This window comes from Syzygium oleosum, unplaced genomic scaffold, assembly GCF_021117445.2.
Source record: "Syzygium oleosum isolate NSW1041296 unplaced genomic scaffold, Sole_v2.1 Sole_v2.08, whole genome shotgun sequence".
Lineage (NCBI taxonomy): Eukaryota > Viridiplantae > Streptophyta > Magnoliopsida > Myrtales > Myrtaceae > Syzygium > Syzygium oleosum.
This window is the reverse complement of record NW_026607492.1, coordinates 5,121,279-5,138,608: the sequence shown is the minus strand read 5'-3', so window position 1 is coordinate 5,138,608 and position 17,330 is coordinate 5,121,279. Positions and strand designations below refer to the sequence as shown.

General features: G+C 40.2%; 2 protein-coding genes across 8 annotated transcripts; both read right to left on the bottom strand.

Annotated features, from left to right (window-relative positions):
• Window positions 1–245: 245 nt before the first annotated feature.
• On the bottom strand, window positions 246–4,141 carry LOC115685038 (dehydrodolichyl diphosphate synthase CPT3). Of its 7 annotated transcripts, none has more exons than XM_056313986.1 (4): window positions 3,869–4,141; window positions 2,979–3,112; window positions 2,619–2,699; window positions 246–1,963 (listed from the first exon to the last, which is right to left on the bottom strand). In XM_056313986.1, the coding sequence occupies exon 4, from the start codon at window positions 1,918–1,920 to the stop codon at window positions 796–798; it is 1,125 nt and encodes a 374-aa protein (XP_056169961.1). In that variant the 5' UTR covers window positions 1,921–1,963; window positions 2,619–2,699; window positions 2,979–3,112; window positions 3,869–4,141; the 3' UTR covers window positions 246–795. The 7 variants fall into 7 exon arrangements, with proteins under 7 accessions (XP_056169961.1, XP_030465903.2, XP_030465912.2 ...); XM_030610043.2 differs by lacking the exon at window positions 3,869–4,141 and adding an exon at window positions 3,554–3,862; XM_030610052.2 differs by lacking the exon at window positions 2,979–3,112.
• A 7,525-nt stretch (window positions 4,142–11,666) lies between these two features.
• On the bottom strand, window positions 11,667–15,701 carry LOC115687781 (probable serine/threonine-protein kinase PIX13). The gene is made up of 6 exons (XM_030613447.2): window positions 15,488–15,701; window positions 14,800–15,146; window positions 13,487–13,622; window positions 13,238–13,380; window positions 12,669–12,792; window positions 11,667–12,299 (listed from the first exon to the last, which is right to left on the bottom strand). The coding sequence occupies exons 1-6, from the start codon at window positions 15,555–15,557 to the stop codon at window positions 11,938–11,940; spliced, it is 1,182 nt and encodes a 393-aa protein (XP_030469307.2). The 5' UTR covers window positions 15,558–15,701; the 3' UTR covers window positions 11,667–11,937.
• Window positions 15,702–17,330: the final 1,629 nt, after the last annotated feature.

Genomic DNA, 17,330 nt, shown 5'->3' with positions numbered 1-17,330 from the left:
ACAGGATATGATCCGGAGTCGAAATATTGAGCATGATTTGATCTGGCGCAGGGAATATGAAGAAAACCGAAATGCTAAATCGGAGTTACTGAAGCATTTGGAAGATGAGACCTTGGCTTCTTAAACACACTCTGGCTATGAAAAGGAAAGGCTCAAAATAAGAGAAATTCGCTGAAGCAAAAACATGGGATTTCTTCTTCAATCAGGCCACATAAATGCCCAATGGACACATACAGAACAAGGAGTAAAGTAGAAGCAGAAGCCCCAAATTGTTAGATATGAGCTCCAGGAAAGTATTAGCCTGTAATTGTATTATCCAGTTTCAGACCCAACGAAACAAATGAGAATCTGAGCATCATATTTCTGGAATTTAACTTTTCTATTTCTGCAACTGAGACATCCATATTTTCGAAAAAAAAAAGATTTTCTTTCAAAGTATGCCGTTCATGTAAGTGACACCTCTTATCTAGTATTGATAAAAATTAATGTTACGGATGTGCCTGCGAACAGCTGGGGCTGTTCCAGCTTATTCCATCAGTGGATCATTCCATCGTTACTTGATAATCGACATGGTAAGTGAGGAGCTGATCAAGTATCAAGCAAGTCAACCGGTTTGAGGAGAGAAACAAGAGCAACCGGACTGCTCCTTCCCTCCCTCAACGAGTTGCAGTCCTATATAAGTAAAACGCAAAATCGCAGCTGAACCATCTAAGTTCGCTAGCTATCAAGGCCGCAGAGAGATCCAAAGCAAGAGCAAACTGTCACCTACTTTCATGAGGTGCGAGAAATATGATCTCATGACTGCTTCCTCTTCTTCTGCAGATACGAGTAATTTCGCTGGTAGTGCAACACCACCCCCACCAAATGCCACAGCCCGATCTCCGGCCAGAGCGCAGCCGGAGAGTACAGGGGACTGTAGCCAGTCTGCCACAGCAGGAAGTTGCTCAGACGAGTCTCCCCAGAACTCCGGATCACAATGTCCGGATCAGGAGCCACTGCCATGTACATGTGCTTCTCGATGTCCACCAGATTTATGAGAGGTTTAATTTCTCGTACCGTCTCACCATCTTCACTACTTTCAATAGTGCCTTTGGACAATTGGCTTTGCATGGATTCCTGAACTTCATTCCACTTGTCTCCATGAAATCCCGGAACAGCACGCTTAATGACTCCATTCTTCTTTTCGCTTGTCTCCAATTTGCTGAACCCGTTACAGTGTATCTCATTTTTCCCTAGTATTACAGTTCCATGCACTTCATGAATACAGCAGTCTTGAATTTCAGGGGGACAAACACCATTCATCTTCTCACAACTTCCATTTTGCTCAGTGCTATTGCGACCTGCCTTGACAGTATTTTCTGCTTGAATGTTATTCATCTTCTCTTCACAGGATTCTTGAACAGCATGAACAATTTCGTCATATGAAGTATACGCCACACATATCAAAAGCACAGCCCGGGTATTGTGGGCAGTGGCCTTCATTGCCTTCTCTGCCGCGACTCTGACCTCCTCACTTAGAAGTTTCAGGTTTCCTATGAAGTACAACCTCATCCCATACTGATTTATGATGCTTCCATCTTGAAGCAATTCATCGATTTTCTCTATCATCAGATTCATCAGATATTGGACTTCCTCAGGTTTTCTCTTAAAGTTTTCAATGCTAAAGGCATACACCGTGATGTATTTGACCCCAAGTTCGTAGCAGTAATTAAGCATAGATATGAGGGATTCATAACCAGCCCTATGGCCCTCGCCTTCAACCATGTTTTGTTTCTTAGCAAACCGCCGGTTTCCATCCATAATGAAAGCAATGTGAGTGGGAATAGCTCCACATGATAAAACACGAAACAGGTATTTCCTGAAAAAATTGCTGAGAGTACTTAAACATTGACTGCCACTCCAACTGCTTTCATTCCCCATTGTATGCTCGAGGACCAAATTTAGATTGCAAATTCCATATGACCTGTTTGAAAAATAATACAACATCATATGATATGCATTCTCAAAGCATCTCTATCTACTGAATAGGAGCAACATAGACTGTACATGCCAAAAATGGTGACTCGTGAACCCAGCTCATTCAAATTGACAATTCAAATCTGAAGTGCCACATATATTTGGTCTTTAAAATGATTTCTACAACACCACATGTTACAGAATAGCAAAAAATCCAGCAAAGCACATCATAAGTTCAAGCACAAATGGGCACTCTGAAATGGGAAAAAGCATATTAATCCAAATCCTAAGGAGGTAGAGTTAAAGAGAAACTGCACTTACAGCCGGAAGCTCATAATGAGGATGAGTGTCATATATGCCAGTCACCGACATATCAAAAGTAAATAATACGAGGGAAGAAAAACCGGTAAGTGAGAAACTGACTAACTCAAAATCAGCAAAGCAACATCCAGAACCAGTTGGCAACAGTTTTGTAGTCCATCATCGTCCTTATTATTCTACTTATGTATAAACATTCCGAGAATAGTGCACCATCAACCATTTAATCCAGCCCCCACAACAATTTCGCATGCTCGACATTTGAACATGAGCATGTTTCACCAGAACCTGGAGAGACCGTGAAAAAAGTGCCTGCTCTCGCAGAAGTGTGGAAAGAATCTTACAGGTGTCAAAAGAGATAAAATAAGTTCCCCAGTCTTTTCCCTTCTTCTCTCTCCAAACCCCCGCCTCTGTGTTGCTTAATTCTGTGCAAACCAGTAGAAAACATTAGCCAACTATAAAGCTTTAAATTCTGGAAAACCCTGAGCCTGGTGAAAATAAAAATTTCTCCGTTTTCAATGCCTAGAGTCTATCCAAAAAACACTCACGATCAAACGGCAATACATATACGACAATGAAACAGGGAGATTAAACAAGGGAAAACACTGATGCTTCATTCAATGGTGTATCTCATTAAACAAGGAACAGCGATCGTATAGCTTCCCTCGAAACATAAAGATGTGTAGATCTGTTCCCTCACTTACTCTTTACTTTCGGTCAAGTGGGCAAATTATTAATTTTCTTCAAACTGAAGAAAACTTTCTCCATTTGAGCAACACCCCTCTCAATGGACAATTTCATCAGATAGAGTGCATGACTTCATTCCCAGAACATATTCCTGTCGAAGCACAAAAAACCATCCCAACCACTTAAAGCTGTTGGACTCGCCCATGTACCATCATCTTCTCTCAATTTCTAATCCCCACAACTACTCAACAAACAGCATCAGAGAGGATCATTCACGTGTTGAAAAGTAAGTAAGAGTCAGCAGTTTGCTAGAGTTTCCAGTAATTGCATTCCAAAAAGACAAACTTCCAAGCCTGAATCTCCTGGCAAACACATACATGAATCTTGACATCTGAACTCACAAACACCACAACGATCCAAGGAAAAGTTCCCTAAGTGCCGATACAGTACAACAATCAAAGACTTGAAATCACTTCCCAGAGACAGAACCAGTATGATCCCTTTATTTTTACCAAAAGACACTATATTTTCTAGGACGACAGTAACAGAAGATCGATCGAAAACTCAGAAGCAATCAATGACTAGGCTTCACCTATTCCCGAGAAGCTCCGGCTCACAACCCAGCAAACATTAGCAATGACATGCGATTGCTGGAAATACACAATCTAGACGAACTGTCGATGACCCGTGATGGAGAACATGGCCAGCAACAGGCAAAGCATTGAACTTGGAGAAGAGGACGATAACATAGCGCCAAAGCGAATACTTTGAGCAAGTTGTTTCTTTGGTCGAAATATACTTTACGCAATTAAGAAAGAGCAAAAGTGCCCGACATAAAGAGGATCTAGGAAAGAGCGAGCAAAGCAAATAAAAAGCAGGACGGAAAGGAAAAGGAACAAATCACCACCTTTCACAGGGTAGAACAGTACTCGTGGGCTCTCGTGGTTGAAAGAAGAATCTTCAAAACCGGGGGCTTCAAAGATTAAAAATTTAGATAAATTACTTCAAACCATCATATGGGTCACGTAGCCCGCTCGATTTCGATAGACTTTGGAGCTTTCTTTCTCTCTCTCTTTCGCTCTGGGAAAAGATCTAGATTCCTCCTACCACTCGTGGAACGCCTCTGCTGACACTTGTTGATGGACCCACCTTCACTCCACGTCTCCAAGACAGAGAGAGACAGACAGAGCGAGATTTTATACTCGTTTTCGCGTCCAAGCTTCGTTTTTTAACCGAGAAAACGTCGTCCGGAGCTGTTTTTTCTCCTTTTGAATGCGCAGGGGGAGATTTCCCACCTGCTGGCGATGCCGCCCCCCCCAACCCTTGACCGGTAGCGCCCGTAGCGACGGATTTGAAGAGCCGTCGGTGGAGACGGACGGAGAGATTAGCTGAGGGGGACTAGGGGAAGAAGACAAAAAGGCAATGAGAATAATAATGGGAGCGATGGAAACTTTTCCGACGTTGAATGGTCCTTATATATTGTTTTCGAACAACCGCGTGCCAACTGACGTTGACCGTTGAACGTGTTCGATGGTGAATTGAGGTTTCGGTCTTCTCTTCCGGTGGGATTCCCCATCAACTGAGGTGCTTCCCAAACAAAAGACAGAGCAATGCTAGGAATGCATTGGACCGGTTTGCGAAATCGGTGTGCCGCGGCTTAACATGTCCGGGGACCGGAGAGCAGAGCGATCCGGACGTGTTCGCAACCCCATGGAGGGCGCGCGAGTGAGAGGCCCACGAGCAAGGGAAAAACCGGGCCGACCCCGTTGAATGCGATGGTCTATCGTTTGACTTTGAATATGGCTCGATCCCGCGTCGCCGAGTGTATTGATCTCATATAACAAGTGTAACGTGCAATCATTGCTCGGAAAAGGAAGAGGAATCCGTATGAGATTTGGTCCGTCGGATTTTAATGAAACAATGACGACGGATTAAATTTGTTGCATGCCTAAGTATATTAATTACATAAATTAGTCGTAGCATATCAAGTATTGCTCAAAAGAGGAAGAGGTATCCACGTGTAATTTAATCCGACCAGAGAGCAGAGCAATCCAGACGCTTCACAACCCATGGGCTGCACGAGCGAGGTGCTTACGAGCAAGGAAAAAACCGGGCCAACCCGTTGAATGCGACAGTCTGTCGTTCGACTTTAAATATGGCTCGACGCCACGTCGCTGAGTGTTCTGATCTCATATAACAACCATCACGTGCGATCATTGCTCGGAAAAGGAAGAGGAATCCGTATGAAATTTGGTGCGTAGACAATTGGCGACGGATTAAATTTATTATAATATGTTGCATCGATAAGTATATTAATTACGTAAATTAGTAGTAGCATATTAAGTATTGCTCAAAAGAGGAAAGAGGTTCCTTGTATAATTTCATCCGACAATTTTAATGAAACGATGTAGATATATAAAATAGAGATTCCTTTTCTAATTATAAATAGGCTGAAAGTTACTTACCATCATCGATTAAAAGCCATGGTCCAACCCAAGTTAAGTAAACCTTCTTTCGCGACTTATTTTCACGGTTAATTCCGTCGCGCACACTAATCTTTAATGAGAGCAAGACATACACTTTGATTGAATTACCCAATCCACAAAATTGTTACTTTTTCTTGCAATCGATGCCTTGTCAAACCCCATAACTTTTGTCCGACGCGATACTGGCGTGACGGTCAAATGGCAATAACATGATAAGTCCGCGACGCGCATATAGGACGGATTTAAGGGGAGGCGGAGAAGAGCAATGGTCCCTCCTAGAAACTCAAAAGTAGAAGCCTACCAACATGTTAGATTTGAGGTTCAGTTGTTGAACTTTCCCCCATCGAGCTTTGTTCAGCCATCTTCTTTGGTTCTCTCTCACTGCATCGCATGGTCCTTAATTTGACTTTTCTGTTTCTGAGCCCCCGAAGAAAAGCCTTTCTTTTTTACTATGTTTGGCGAAGGAACTTACCCTTCACCTTATCTTATTCCCACATATTATAAAAAAATTGGCCTAATATCAACAGGGCCTCCAAAGGCAACCCGGGTCCTGTTTCAGTAGGTGGACTTATTCGTGATGACTCAGGCAATTGGCTTGTTGAACTTACGCAAAGAATGAGAGTGTGTCCTTCACTCAAAGTAGAACAGCAGGGCATTTTCTTGGCGCAAAACAGCAATCTCTTTAGGTATTACTAAAGTTATTGTAGCGGCGAACTTGCAAGCAGCCATTTCGTTTGCTTCGGAAATCAACTCCATCGCTTCATTTTGGTGACGTACTCATTTCTCAAATTGGAAATATGCCCAAGAATTTTCATTTGGCCAAGATTCGCCATAATTTTAGGGAGGGAAATGCATGCACAAAATTGGCTAGCAAATTTGAGTTATCCAGACCAACAATGAGTGTGATAATTTTGTATTTGATAGGCCACCAATAGGTTTGGTTCTTTTTTTTGTAAGAGGATCATATTGGATCATATTTTATTAGGAGAGTAAAGATGTAATTTTCGAACTCCATTCCTTTTTCCAAAAAGGCATGAACTTTGACCTTAGATTGATTTTGGCCCAAGCATTTGATCTTCTCAAAGAAAGACACTGACTCATGTTTCGTGAGATAATTTTGGCACAAACTTTGAATGTCTTAAAGAATAAACAAATACTAGTGCTTACAGAATAGTTTTGACTTCTATACCTTTGTTGTCCATGAAGGCCGTTGAGTTGTCGATCTATCGATGAATGGAGTATAGACAATTTGATTATACTTTGCATAGAGGAAAATTACCAAAAAACGTCCTAAATCTTTTAATTTGATCGATTTAGTTCTAAACCTTCAGACAATTTGCTAATGTAGTCTTTCCGGCCAATTTTGGTCGGAAATTACTAACGTTGACGATTTTTGTAATTTTTAAAAAAACTTATGCATCCCCCCCCCCCCCCCCCCCTTTTTTTTCTTTCTTTCATTGAGTTTTGGACGGCGGATGACCCTCGCTTGGCAAGTGGAATGAATTTCACTTGTTATTTGCAAATTTTTTAAATTTTTCTGATTTTTTATTTTTTTTCCATTTTTTTATTTTTCTTTAGAAAAAATGAAATTTTAAAAAATTGAAAAAATCGCCCACATTAATGTCGGCCGTGCCACGTTAGATGCCCAACATCCACATCTACAATTCGGGCCAAAATTGGTCATGAAGGACTATATTGCCAAATTATTTAAATGTTGATGACTAAATTGACCAATTGAAAGGTTTAGAACTAAGAGTGATCAGTTCAAGGGTGAGTAGGTTCTAGATCTGGAACCTAGAATCTACCGTGTTTGCCTTGGAACCGACCCTGGACCTACTTTGTTTGTTTGGTCCGGTTCTAGGGTCTACCATGGAACCGGTTTCTTTTTTTATTTTTTTGCTTCTTTTAAAAAAAAACCAAGACAAATAGTGATTATAGAAAAATAGTATGAGCAACAAAATGGCTCAAAGTAAAATATCGATGCAAAACAAACAATAATGTAAAGCAATAGGGAGAATAATAGATCATCTTCTTCCAACTTCAAAAAAACAGGTTCTAACCAGTTCTTAAGAGCGAGAATGAAAACTATTCTATTTCAGAAACAATTGATGGAACATAAATAGATTTTTTCTATTTCTGTTCCCAGGACGGGTTTTTGAGGAAAGAAACCCGTTTGATAACGACCAAAAATTTCTATTTCTAAAACAGAAACCCGTTTGATAACAACATAAAATTTCTATTTCCTGGAACATAAACCCGTTTGATAACAACACAAATTTCTATTTCCCGGAACAGAAATTCATTTTTTTAGAAATGGTCTCTAAAATAAAAATCAATCAAAATACCAAAACCCTAGTAAAGCCCTAAGGGCTTATTCATTCAAAGGAATGTGTTGTTTTTTAGGGGTAAAGACCCATTTTAGGGTTTTTTAGGGGTTAAAACCCTTTTTAAATCCCTAAACTAAGGAGTCTTAAAAAATATCATCTGGGCACCTCAAAAAATTTAAATTTCACTCAAAGTCGCTGGCCACAGGTATTTTAAGCCATTCTGTGAAGTTTTGAATTTTTAGAATTTTTGAATTTTTGAATTTTTTTTGAAAAAATTCACCAAATTTCGTATTTTCCCAAAATCTAACTTTTTTTTATTTTCTGGAATTTTTCAATTTTTATGGATTTTCTGAAATTTTTTTTTGAGATTTTTAGGAATTTTTTGGATTTTCTATTTTTTTTTATGAATTTTCTCATTTTTTGATTTTTTTTTTATGAATTTTCTAATTTTTTTTAATGATTTTTCTAATTTTTTTTAGAAATTTTTTTATTTTCCCTCTGGGAATGAACCGGACCGAACCAGTTCGGATCGGTCTGGCCAGGTCTGATCGGGGCCAAATTTAGGAAGAGATGTGTTTTGAAGAGCGAAGACATGTTCTTTTAGAAATGGTTTTCATTTCTCGTCCAGAAACAGAAAATCTACTTTTTTTTTTATTCTAATTTTTGGTCCAGAACCAGTTCTGGAACAAAAAGTTGTTCCAGAAATAGAAAAATAGAATTGCTTTACCAAACAGGTTTCTGTTCCAAATCTATTCTCGGAAACAGAAAACTAGTTTTGGATAGAAACAGAATGGTTATCATGCGTACCCTAAGTGGGTAGGTTTAACGCTCAGAATCTGGAACCTACCCGCATAGTATTGATTTAAAAAATTTGGAATCGAGAACAAGACCTATTTCTATAGGCGGCTCGATCCGATTCTCTGCTTTCAAGGTAGAACCTGACAAGTTGCACTGCCCTATTTAGGACCGATTGGACAATTTCCCCAACTTTTTTACCTTAGATTGATTTTGGCCCCAACTTTTGATCTCCTCAAAGAAAGACACATACCTATGTTCATGAGAAATTTTCGGCACAAACTTTAAATGTTCTGACCTCGGTTACCTTTGTTGTCCGTAAGTGTCGGTCGAGTTGTCGATTCACCGACGAACGTAACATGGACGGCGAATTAGGCAATGTCATCTTGGATTATAACTCTCGCATTGGATCCATCGAATGCAATAAATAGCATGTGGGGTCGAATCATCGGAAGTGACATTGTATTACGCTTTGCAAACCGTTAGGGGAGCCATCCAACGAGTTACAAAACCGAGTTTTCACTCGTTCTAGATACTAGGCCATTCACGCGAAGGCACCGTTTGTCACGTCCGATGACGACACTCATGCACGACTGAGGTAAACAGAGGCCGGAACTGTCCCATGAGCGTGATAGGTATGCGATGTTGTCGGAGTCTCGTTTGGAAGTTTGTGTACGTGTTTTGATGGTGCGTTTGAAGGCTGGGCCGAAATTGACCCGACTTAAAAGTTTGCGTGTTACTTTGTGTTAATTTGACGTTGAAAGTTTGCGTGTTATTTGTGTTAGTGGCGTGTTGAGAATGTCTTGAATTCTGTTTTGTCACTTTCATGTATTCGATCTAAATTGGATTTTGATATCAAAATTGGAATTTTGTGGCGACCTGATAAGATGAAAAAGAAAATTGAGGTTTGGTGTTGGTCCTCGGCGGGGGGTGCGGGGGTTGCAACCCCGTGATATGGAGCGGTATAAATATTGTTTTTCTCAAGTTTTTATATTTTAAGGATAGACCAAAAGAGTCTTAGGTTTTTCTCAATTACTTTTTGTAATTCTTGAATTTCCATATTGAATTTTGCTTCTCCATTTCCCGTGGCTTTTTCCCGCAAGTGTTTTCTACGTAAATCTGTGTGCTCTTTCATTCTTCTCAATTTTGATTTCGTTGTAGTTTCCGCGCTGATCATAACGGTACATAATTTTCAGAACTTTAATTTTCGATGTACAAAAAATCTAATATGTGATTCCTTATTCTTTAAAGAAAATTCATATTCCTTAATACATGTGCTCTATTGAAGTAGAGTAATGCAAGTTGGATGATCTAGTTTAGAGTCAATTATTCTTCACATGTCGAAAATGAATCAAGGTACAATAATTATAATCGAATCTTTTCATATTTTTGTCTTTTTTTCTTTTTTTAAGCTAGAACAATAAGTCTAGGTTAGGTTATTGTCGATGCTTTTCCTGTCTGCAGCATAACTCTTTGTGGGGGAGGTAGTGCCTCCTCTAGTAATCACATTTCTAATCTCTAATTAATTTCTAATTGAAATGAAAAGGACTTGATCATATCTCAAGAGTTATTTCCATCAATCACAAGACGGTCACATCTTCTGTGCTAGCAATTTATTTGCAGCAGAAACAATTTTTTCTCCACAAATTCTTCCTGTGATTGAGTGTGCTTAGTCTTCACCCACATGGACTATATGTGCTAATCCGTTTAGCTTGTCTAGGAAACCAAGTAATCTGCCAATCTAAGTTCCTTCAATATCAAAAGATGCATTGTATCTACCTTACCAGAACCTGCGCGCCGACGGGTTGATAAGAAGAATCGGCGCTAATAGTAGCACTCAACGATACGTTATAGATGCTGCAATTCTCCAAAGATAGCAACTTGAAAATCTCTCGAAAATCTGCCAATCTTTCGATGTTAAATTTCGACGAATCAGAAATTGGCTCGGAATAGTCCATCAGAACAGGCTAACTAGTAGAGTAGTATTGACTTATGATTTTCCGGATGTGGTCCTCTGAGTCAGTAACAAGCGAAGAGTTCGCTTTCAGAGCATCCCAGAAAGTTCGTGCCAGGAACAAACAGATTCTGGAACTTGCAAAGGGCTTTCAGTTTGTTCTGTTTTACTAGAATTGGTTCCATCCAAGGTATCCATGGAACTCGTCAAACTTCAACAAGGTTGCGGCTTGCGGGTTCCCTACTTGAATAAACAGGCCTCTGTCCAGTGTGATATCTCGTACCGTGATGCCCCATCCTAAACCGAGCGGCTCTGGGTGCCATGTGATACAAGAAGTGTCGAGCTCTCGTCTATTTACCCTTCAAGACATTGAGCCACAACTTGGTCGTTCTGTTGAACATAAGCCAACCCAATTTGACTGACAATATGAAATTCTGGTCTCGGCATAGATGGAAAGCCAAGTCCACCCGCAAGCACACTTCATTCCGCACGGCTCATCCCAGGGCTTCAAGGACGAGTAACAGGACCCGGAGTTCCTCCAATTGCCACCAAAATCTGGAAGCCAATGAAACGGTTTGGTTACGTTTGGATGAGACAAATTAGAGTAGACATAGTATATCTAGGAATCGCAACTGAAGGCTAACCTTATCACTGTGGCTCGCCAGCCAATGAAAGATCGTTTCTCTTGTCCACCAAGCAATTGTTGGAATGCAGGATACATGCTCTTTTTGGTCGGACATTGGTAACAGAGGATTGCCGAGGCTTTTCGCGTTCCTCTCAGCCTTCTTCTGCCGACAGAAATCCACCAGTTGAAATACTGGAAACCAGATTTTCGCCACTTTATATGTTGCCACAGTCAAGTTTATTGGATTCAAATGTTCCAAGCAAAATAGGAGTGCTCCCTAAAAGGTAGATCATGCGCTCAAGGAACACGAGCCTAGATTTGTCTCTACCCTTGTTGTGCAAAGAGAAACAGCAGTTATTTGCTTTTTGCATTTCAAGCTTCCTACAGAGAACTGATGATTAAGAGGAGGCCATAAACTTGGAAACACTTCCCAGGGACAAATTTTTTTGTTATCTCTCCATTCATGGTCAACTACAAAAGAATAGGTCGTACATCATAATTTCCAATCACACCAGAGAAAAAGAAGAAAATGCTTGTACATTCTAATCATTCCACCCTTATTTTAAGGCAAATGTTGTGACTAAAAGAAAAGGTTGTAAACCTAAGGAGATCATTAGAAAGAATCTGACTATCGTACAACAACCAAAGAATGTGGTATTTGGATGGATGCTAACGTTGTTGAATCATCCATTGCTATGTTCTTTCTACGTAGTGACAAGTTCCAAGCTCACAATACAGTTCCATGATGTCTTGGATGAAGAGGTGAGCGACGATCCATCGATTGATGACTTACACACGATTAGCCAAGGAATGAGAACCAATTGTGGATTGCTTTGATTTATCCTTGATCAATTCAATCCGTTCCAAAGTCTCCACCACCTCTGTCATGGAGGGCCGATGTCTGGGTTCCGTAGCTAGGCATTTCAGAGTGAGATGTGCGGTTTGTAACACTGCCTTAAAGGAATACTGGCCCTCCATCCGGGAATCTATAATATTCTTCAGCTTTCCTCTTTGAGATAGAATTGGCTTGGTCCAATCCGCCAAACTTTGCTGCCCACTAGGACGCTTCGTGTCGAGTGCCCGCAAACCGGTCAGCAATTCTAGTAGGACCACACCGAAGCCGTACACATCGCTCTTCACATACAAATGGCCTGTTGAACAATCTTTCACGTCAGCTAATATGTGTACTGAGAGTGTTAATGGACGCAAATCTAAAATGGCACATTGGGTGTCTTATGGGTAAACAAATTATTTTTCGTTTCACTCTAGACCTTTGGATGTCTTTACTACCCTTTTTGTAATCTTTGGCTGAAGAAAATGACAAGACAAAGCAAAATGCTGCACAACTATAAGAAAGCAAAAGTTACTTTCTTGTGGTTGAGTACATCACGCATCTTCTGGCATATACCCGTTTAGGCCTCCTATTTCTAGTCTAGATAGTGCCAACTAAAGATGAAGAGACATTTGTCTTTGAAGCTTTATTAAATTGTATTGTATGTAAGTGAAGAATATGCAGTTACCTGTTGCTACATACTCCGGTGCAGCATAACCGTATGTGCCCATAATTCTGGTCGTCACATGCGAGTCGCCTCCAGAAGGTCCTAACTTTGCCAAGCCAAAATCAGCTATTTTCGCATTATAGTGCTACAAAAGACAGGTAAAAAAGAAGTTTATTGAAAAGTTATAAGCATAAGATTTAAAGTTAAATTTTTAAGGAACTCCCTAAAATCACATCTGCCAATAAATTAACTGAAACGATATAGTTTCTTCTAATTGATGATGAAATGTTTTTACAAATACAAGCGTGCTAGCTACCAAAAGATTAAATGTTTAAACTAACCTAAGAGTATGGTATCTGCTATTCTTTACTTTATAGGTATCAGAGAGAGCAAAAGACAGGATTGTTCATACATTTTCCTCTTCTGTGGAAAAAGGAAAGAGCATGTACATTATATTGCTTGCTATAAAGTTCCCAATTATTCCTTTAAGCTTCATCAATAGGCTGACCTAATTAGTCATTTATTGCAGTGGCACAGCAGTCAATGCTCTAGGCTCTAAACTCACACTTGCACATAAAATAGGAACTAACCGAATCGAGCAGTATGTTTGAGGCCTTAAAATCCCTGTAAATGATTTTTTTCTCTGAAGTATGCAGGAAACACAGGCCACGAGCTGCTCCGATAGCTATTTTGATTCGTCTATCCCAAGATAGGGGTTCAATACCAGGACTCCCTGTGCATCGTGAAAGAAGAATGAATTATAAGGACTTCTAAGCAAAGGATGTCTGACTTAAAAGTTTCACATTCTTCTTCCGTTTTTTTCCTTCTCGAATTCTTACTTCTAAAGAGATGATTTTCCAAACTGCCCTTCTGAATAAATTCGTAGACAAGGAGCAGCTCCTTCTCCTCCCAACAGTATCCCAATAATTTGACTAGATTGGGATGCGAAAGCCTTCCAAGAAAGTTCACCTCCGACTGCAGTGCACAATCAAAAAGGAAATAACTACCGAAACACGTTGGAGAACATACATAAATAGAAGATACAATGGTTAAGATGTCTGGTTATAAGATAATTATAGGTTCTTCTCTCCATTGGAACAATAATGCCAACATAACCAGATTAAATGCACTACTAAATTGCCAATGCAACAAAAACTTGGTGGGGAGCCATTACACAGGGATTAAATACATGTGTGGTTTTTGTGTGATCAAACGTTTGCATGTTAAATGAGGACAACAATCTTACAAGAAATCGAAGTGTTCCAAAGGTGTTTTAATCATCTGTGCCTTAAAGTTGAATCTCCCAAATGCCATCCGACTAAATCTGTCAAAGAGCTATTGACCAAATGCAGAATCATACATTGCTGAGAAGTCACAAGTGAAGTAGACATTAGGCAAGCATGTTAAGACTTTGACAGTTCGACTTTGCAGACAAATATAGAAATTGGCGAGTCTAGCAGCATTTTCAAGCACCTTCCAAGGGAGAATTTTAACGTACCATCTAGTCTCACATTTGTGCCGGTAAAATGTCCCAGACCTAAGTTCATATGAATGTAAACAAAAAGTGCTATGTAGAAATGTATAATTGCCACAAAAACAGCTAGATGAAGTTTAATATAGCCAAATACCCAATGCCTCCCTAATAAATTAATTGTATATGCAGAGATTGTCAAGGAGGGTAGCTCCACGCACTTGACACCTTGGTTACGGGTTCTATCACTGGCGTGGAGCTATACTACAACTTCGAAGGGAGGGTTCAGCTCAAATTTGAGTAAGAATCAGAGAGGCAGAGTTAACGTAGGCCAACATCGTTCTTGGCTTCAACATAACTTTGTCACATTCTTGAAATTGTGGATATTAGTTGATCTTTATCAAAAAGGGAAATCAATCCTCCACCATGCATTTGTAATCTATTAGAGCAAGGAAACTAGGGAGTGGCCATTTATTTGTCAACGAGGGACCCCCAAGTGTGCATATGCTCAATAATGGAGATGGGGAAGAGGAGGTAGTGACAGTCCACTAATCATAATTACAGCTAATTCCAACTTCTTGACCGTCTCTTTCTCCCTCCCCTATTTACCACTAATTCGCAAGTCAATCTTCAATGGAGCCAATAACAAATTGCTAATGAACTTTTTGAGTTAGAATTTACCTGCCACTCATCGAAACCTTGGACACTCTCTGGGTTCAGTTTCTTGATGGCAACAATCATTCCACTCCCCATTTTGGAAGGTGCAAGTGTCTTCTCATCAACCCAGCCCTTGAAGACCTTACCAAAACCTCCCTCACCCAATAAATTATCAGACTTGAAGTTCCTAGTAGCACTTTTCAGGTCAGAAAAGCTGAAGACCTTCAAGTCGGGCGTCTCCAGAATCTCCCCATTCAGATCTGCCCCGTCCAGGCTCGCGCTCGCGCTCGCCGCCTCCGAGAACTTGCCATTTCCACCGCTGCTGCTTGTTGCAGAGAATCCCGCGCTGTTGCCGTGGTAATTTGATGTCCCTGCTCGACACAGAGCAGCAAATGTTGCATTAAGTGGTGGACATAATGGATTTTTGCGGTGAAAGAAGTAAAATCTCAAAACTTCTCGAGCTGCAAATGAACCGAGACATAAGCAAACAGAGAAAACCAACAAAATTGCAAAAATGAAGCAACTCAATCCGAAAGTGGAAGTTGAGCATAACCAGCTCCACGAGGTGTCGAGACAACAAAAAGGGTCATCAAAGGTTGAAACTTTTTCCCCGGAAGATTTCAAGAAACAACACCCAAAAAAGGCGAAGACCCAGAATTAGCAAAGACTCAATCTTTGGAAAAAAGAGGAAGTAGGGGCTCCTGGGATGCACCTGATGTGGAAGTCCTGGCGTTGCCAGAATGAATATACTCATTAGATGGAGAACCCAAGCAATTTCCCATCCCGAACTCAGCTGAACACTTCCCCAAAATCGCTAATTGCCCAAATAGAAAGCACACAACACCACTGCTGCTGCTGCTCCGCCTCGTCCTTCTTCCTCGTCCTTCTTCTTCCTCTCCTCGCTAACACGGAAGACTTGGGCGTGGCAGCTCCAGATTCTTTATAAGAGCCAAGAGAATTCTGGGAAACAGCGAAAAGGTGGGGGGACAAGAGGTGACGAGTGATGAAAGTCGCGTTTCACATTATTGGAGGGATAAAAAGCGACACTTTCGCGTTGAAAACTGGGCAAATTCCCTTAAAAAAATTCCAAACTTTACGTCGAATTTCAAATTTGTCCTAAATATTTTTTTTCTCGGAAAAAACCTCATGCTTTGGGTTTAGTCCAAATCTATCTAGAATTTTTTTTATCTTAGAAAAAACCTCAAACTTTAATTTCAATCCCAAATCCACCCCGAACTTTATTTTATATAAAAAAAAATCAGCAAATTTCAATTTATTTTCAAAAATATACCTCCGTAATCCAATCCCAACTTGACATGTCACTTCCACGTCATAACAAATCCACATCGACAAAGTAATGTGGTGATAGGTACAGACCAACGTCGTATTTCCACTTCGATAATAAATCAAACCAAATAAAAATTATTGAAATTCTCCAAAATAAAATCATTCTAAGATATGAAAGTTAGAGACAATAACGAATCCACCCCAAAAAACTTTTTTTTTAATTTAAAAAATAATCTAATTTTTATGTTCAGTCCAAATTTGCTCAGAACTTTTCTTTGTCTAAAAAAAAAACCCATTACTCTGTTGATGTGGATTTGTTATCGACGTGAAAGTGCCACGTCAAGTTGGGATTGGATTATCGGGATATATTTTTTAAAATAAATTGAATTTTGGTGATTTTTTTTTTACACAAAACAAAATTCGGGACAAATTCGGGACTGGACTTAAAGTTTATGATTTTTTCTCGGACGAAAAAAAGTTCAAGGCAAATTTGGGATTGAATCTAAAGTTTGGAGGGTTTTTTTTTAGATAAAAAAAAGTTCGGAATAAATTTGGAACTTGACCCGAAATTGAGGGTCTTTTTTTTAGGGAATTAGGCAGTCGAAAACTCCCTCTTCTCCCTGTTTATTCGTTCTTGGTTTCCGACTCTCTCTCTCTCTCTCCTCGTATGGAACTTACTATGAAACCGCTTCGCCGTTTCACGGCGCTGTCTTTGTTTCTTTCTAGTACCATCTCCAATTTGCTCCTCGTGCGGGAATTTTTCGACGCGGGACGACGGCGGACGCGCCAAGAGTTTTGGGACGCGGCTTAAATCCAAGAACGCGACGAAACAGCCAAAAGTTTAGCTTCTTTCTTGATGGGTTCCCCCGTCAAAGCTCGAATCTTTCTTGCATATTTTTGGTCGTCCAAAGATGGGCTGCTTCTGAAAAAAGTGAAAAGCTCGATGTGTTGCTTTTTTAACTTTTAGTACATGCCTTGGCCTCGAGGCAGATGGTGGTGGTATTGTGGTAATTCCGATGTCTTCGAGGCATCATCGAATTCCCGAGGCTTGTAAGAGGAGAGTCGTCTGATGTTAAGCGGATGATCACGAGCGTATTCATGTGTAATGCCGAAGGGACGAGGACGATTTGGAATATTATTAGACGGCAGCGGGCGGCGCGAGATTTTTTATTTTCAATAAATAAAGGGCTGCACTTTTTTCAATTCTAATTCGACTAAAATACTCCCCAATAAAGTGTTTTGACTATTTCACCCGTCGTGGGTTTCAC

Bases quoted from the DNA above. Each gene is read 5' to 3' on its own strand.
- LOC115687781 (XM_030613447.2), bottom strand. From the start codon at position 15,557: ATGGGAAATTGCTTGGGTTCTCCATCTAATGAGTATATTCATTCTGGC. The intron at 15,147-15,487 runs GTGCATCCCAGG...TGTGTCGAGCAG, and splicing joins CGCCAGGACTTCCACATCAG to GGACATCAAATTACCACGGC. The intron at 13,623-14,799 runs GTAAATTCTAAC...TGTGCACTGCAG, and splicing joins AAGGTTTCGATGAGTGGCAG to TCGGAGGTGAACTTTCTTGG.
- LOC115685038 (XM_056313986.1), bottom strand. From the start codon at position 1,920: ATGGGGAATGAAAGCAGTTGGAGTGGCAGTCAATGTTTAAGTACTCTC.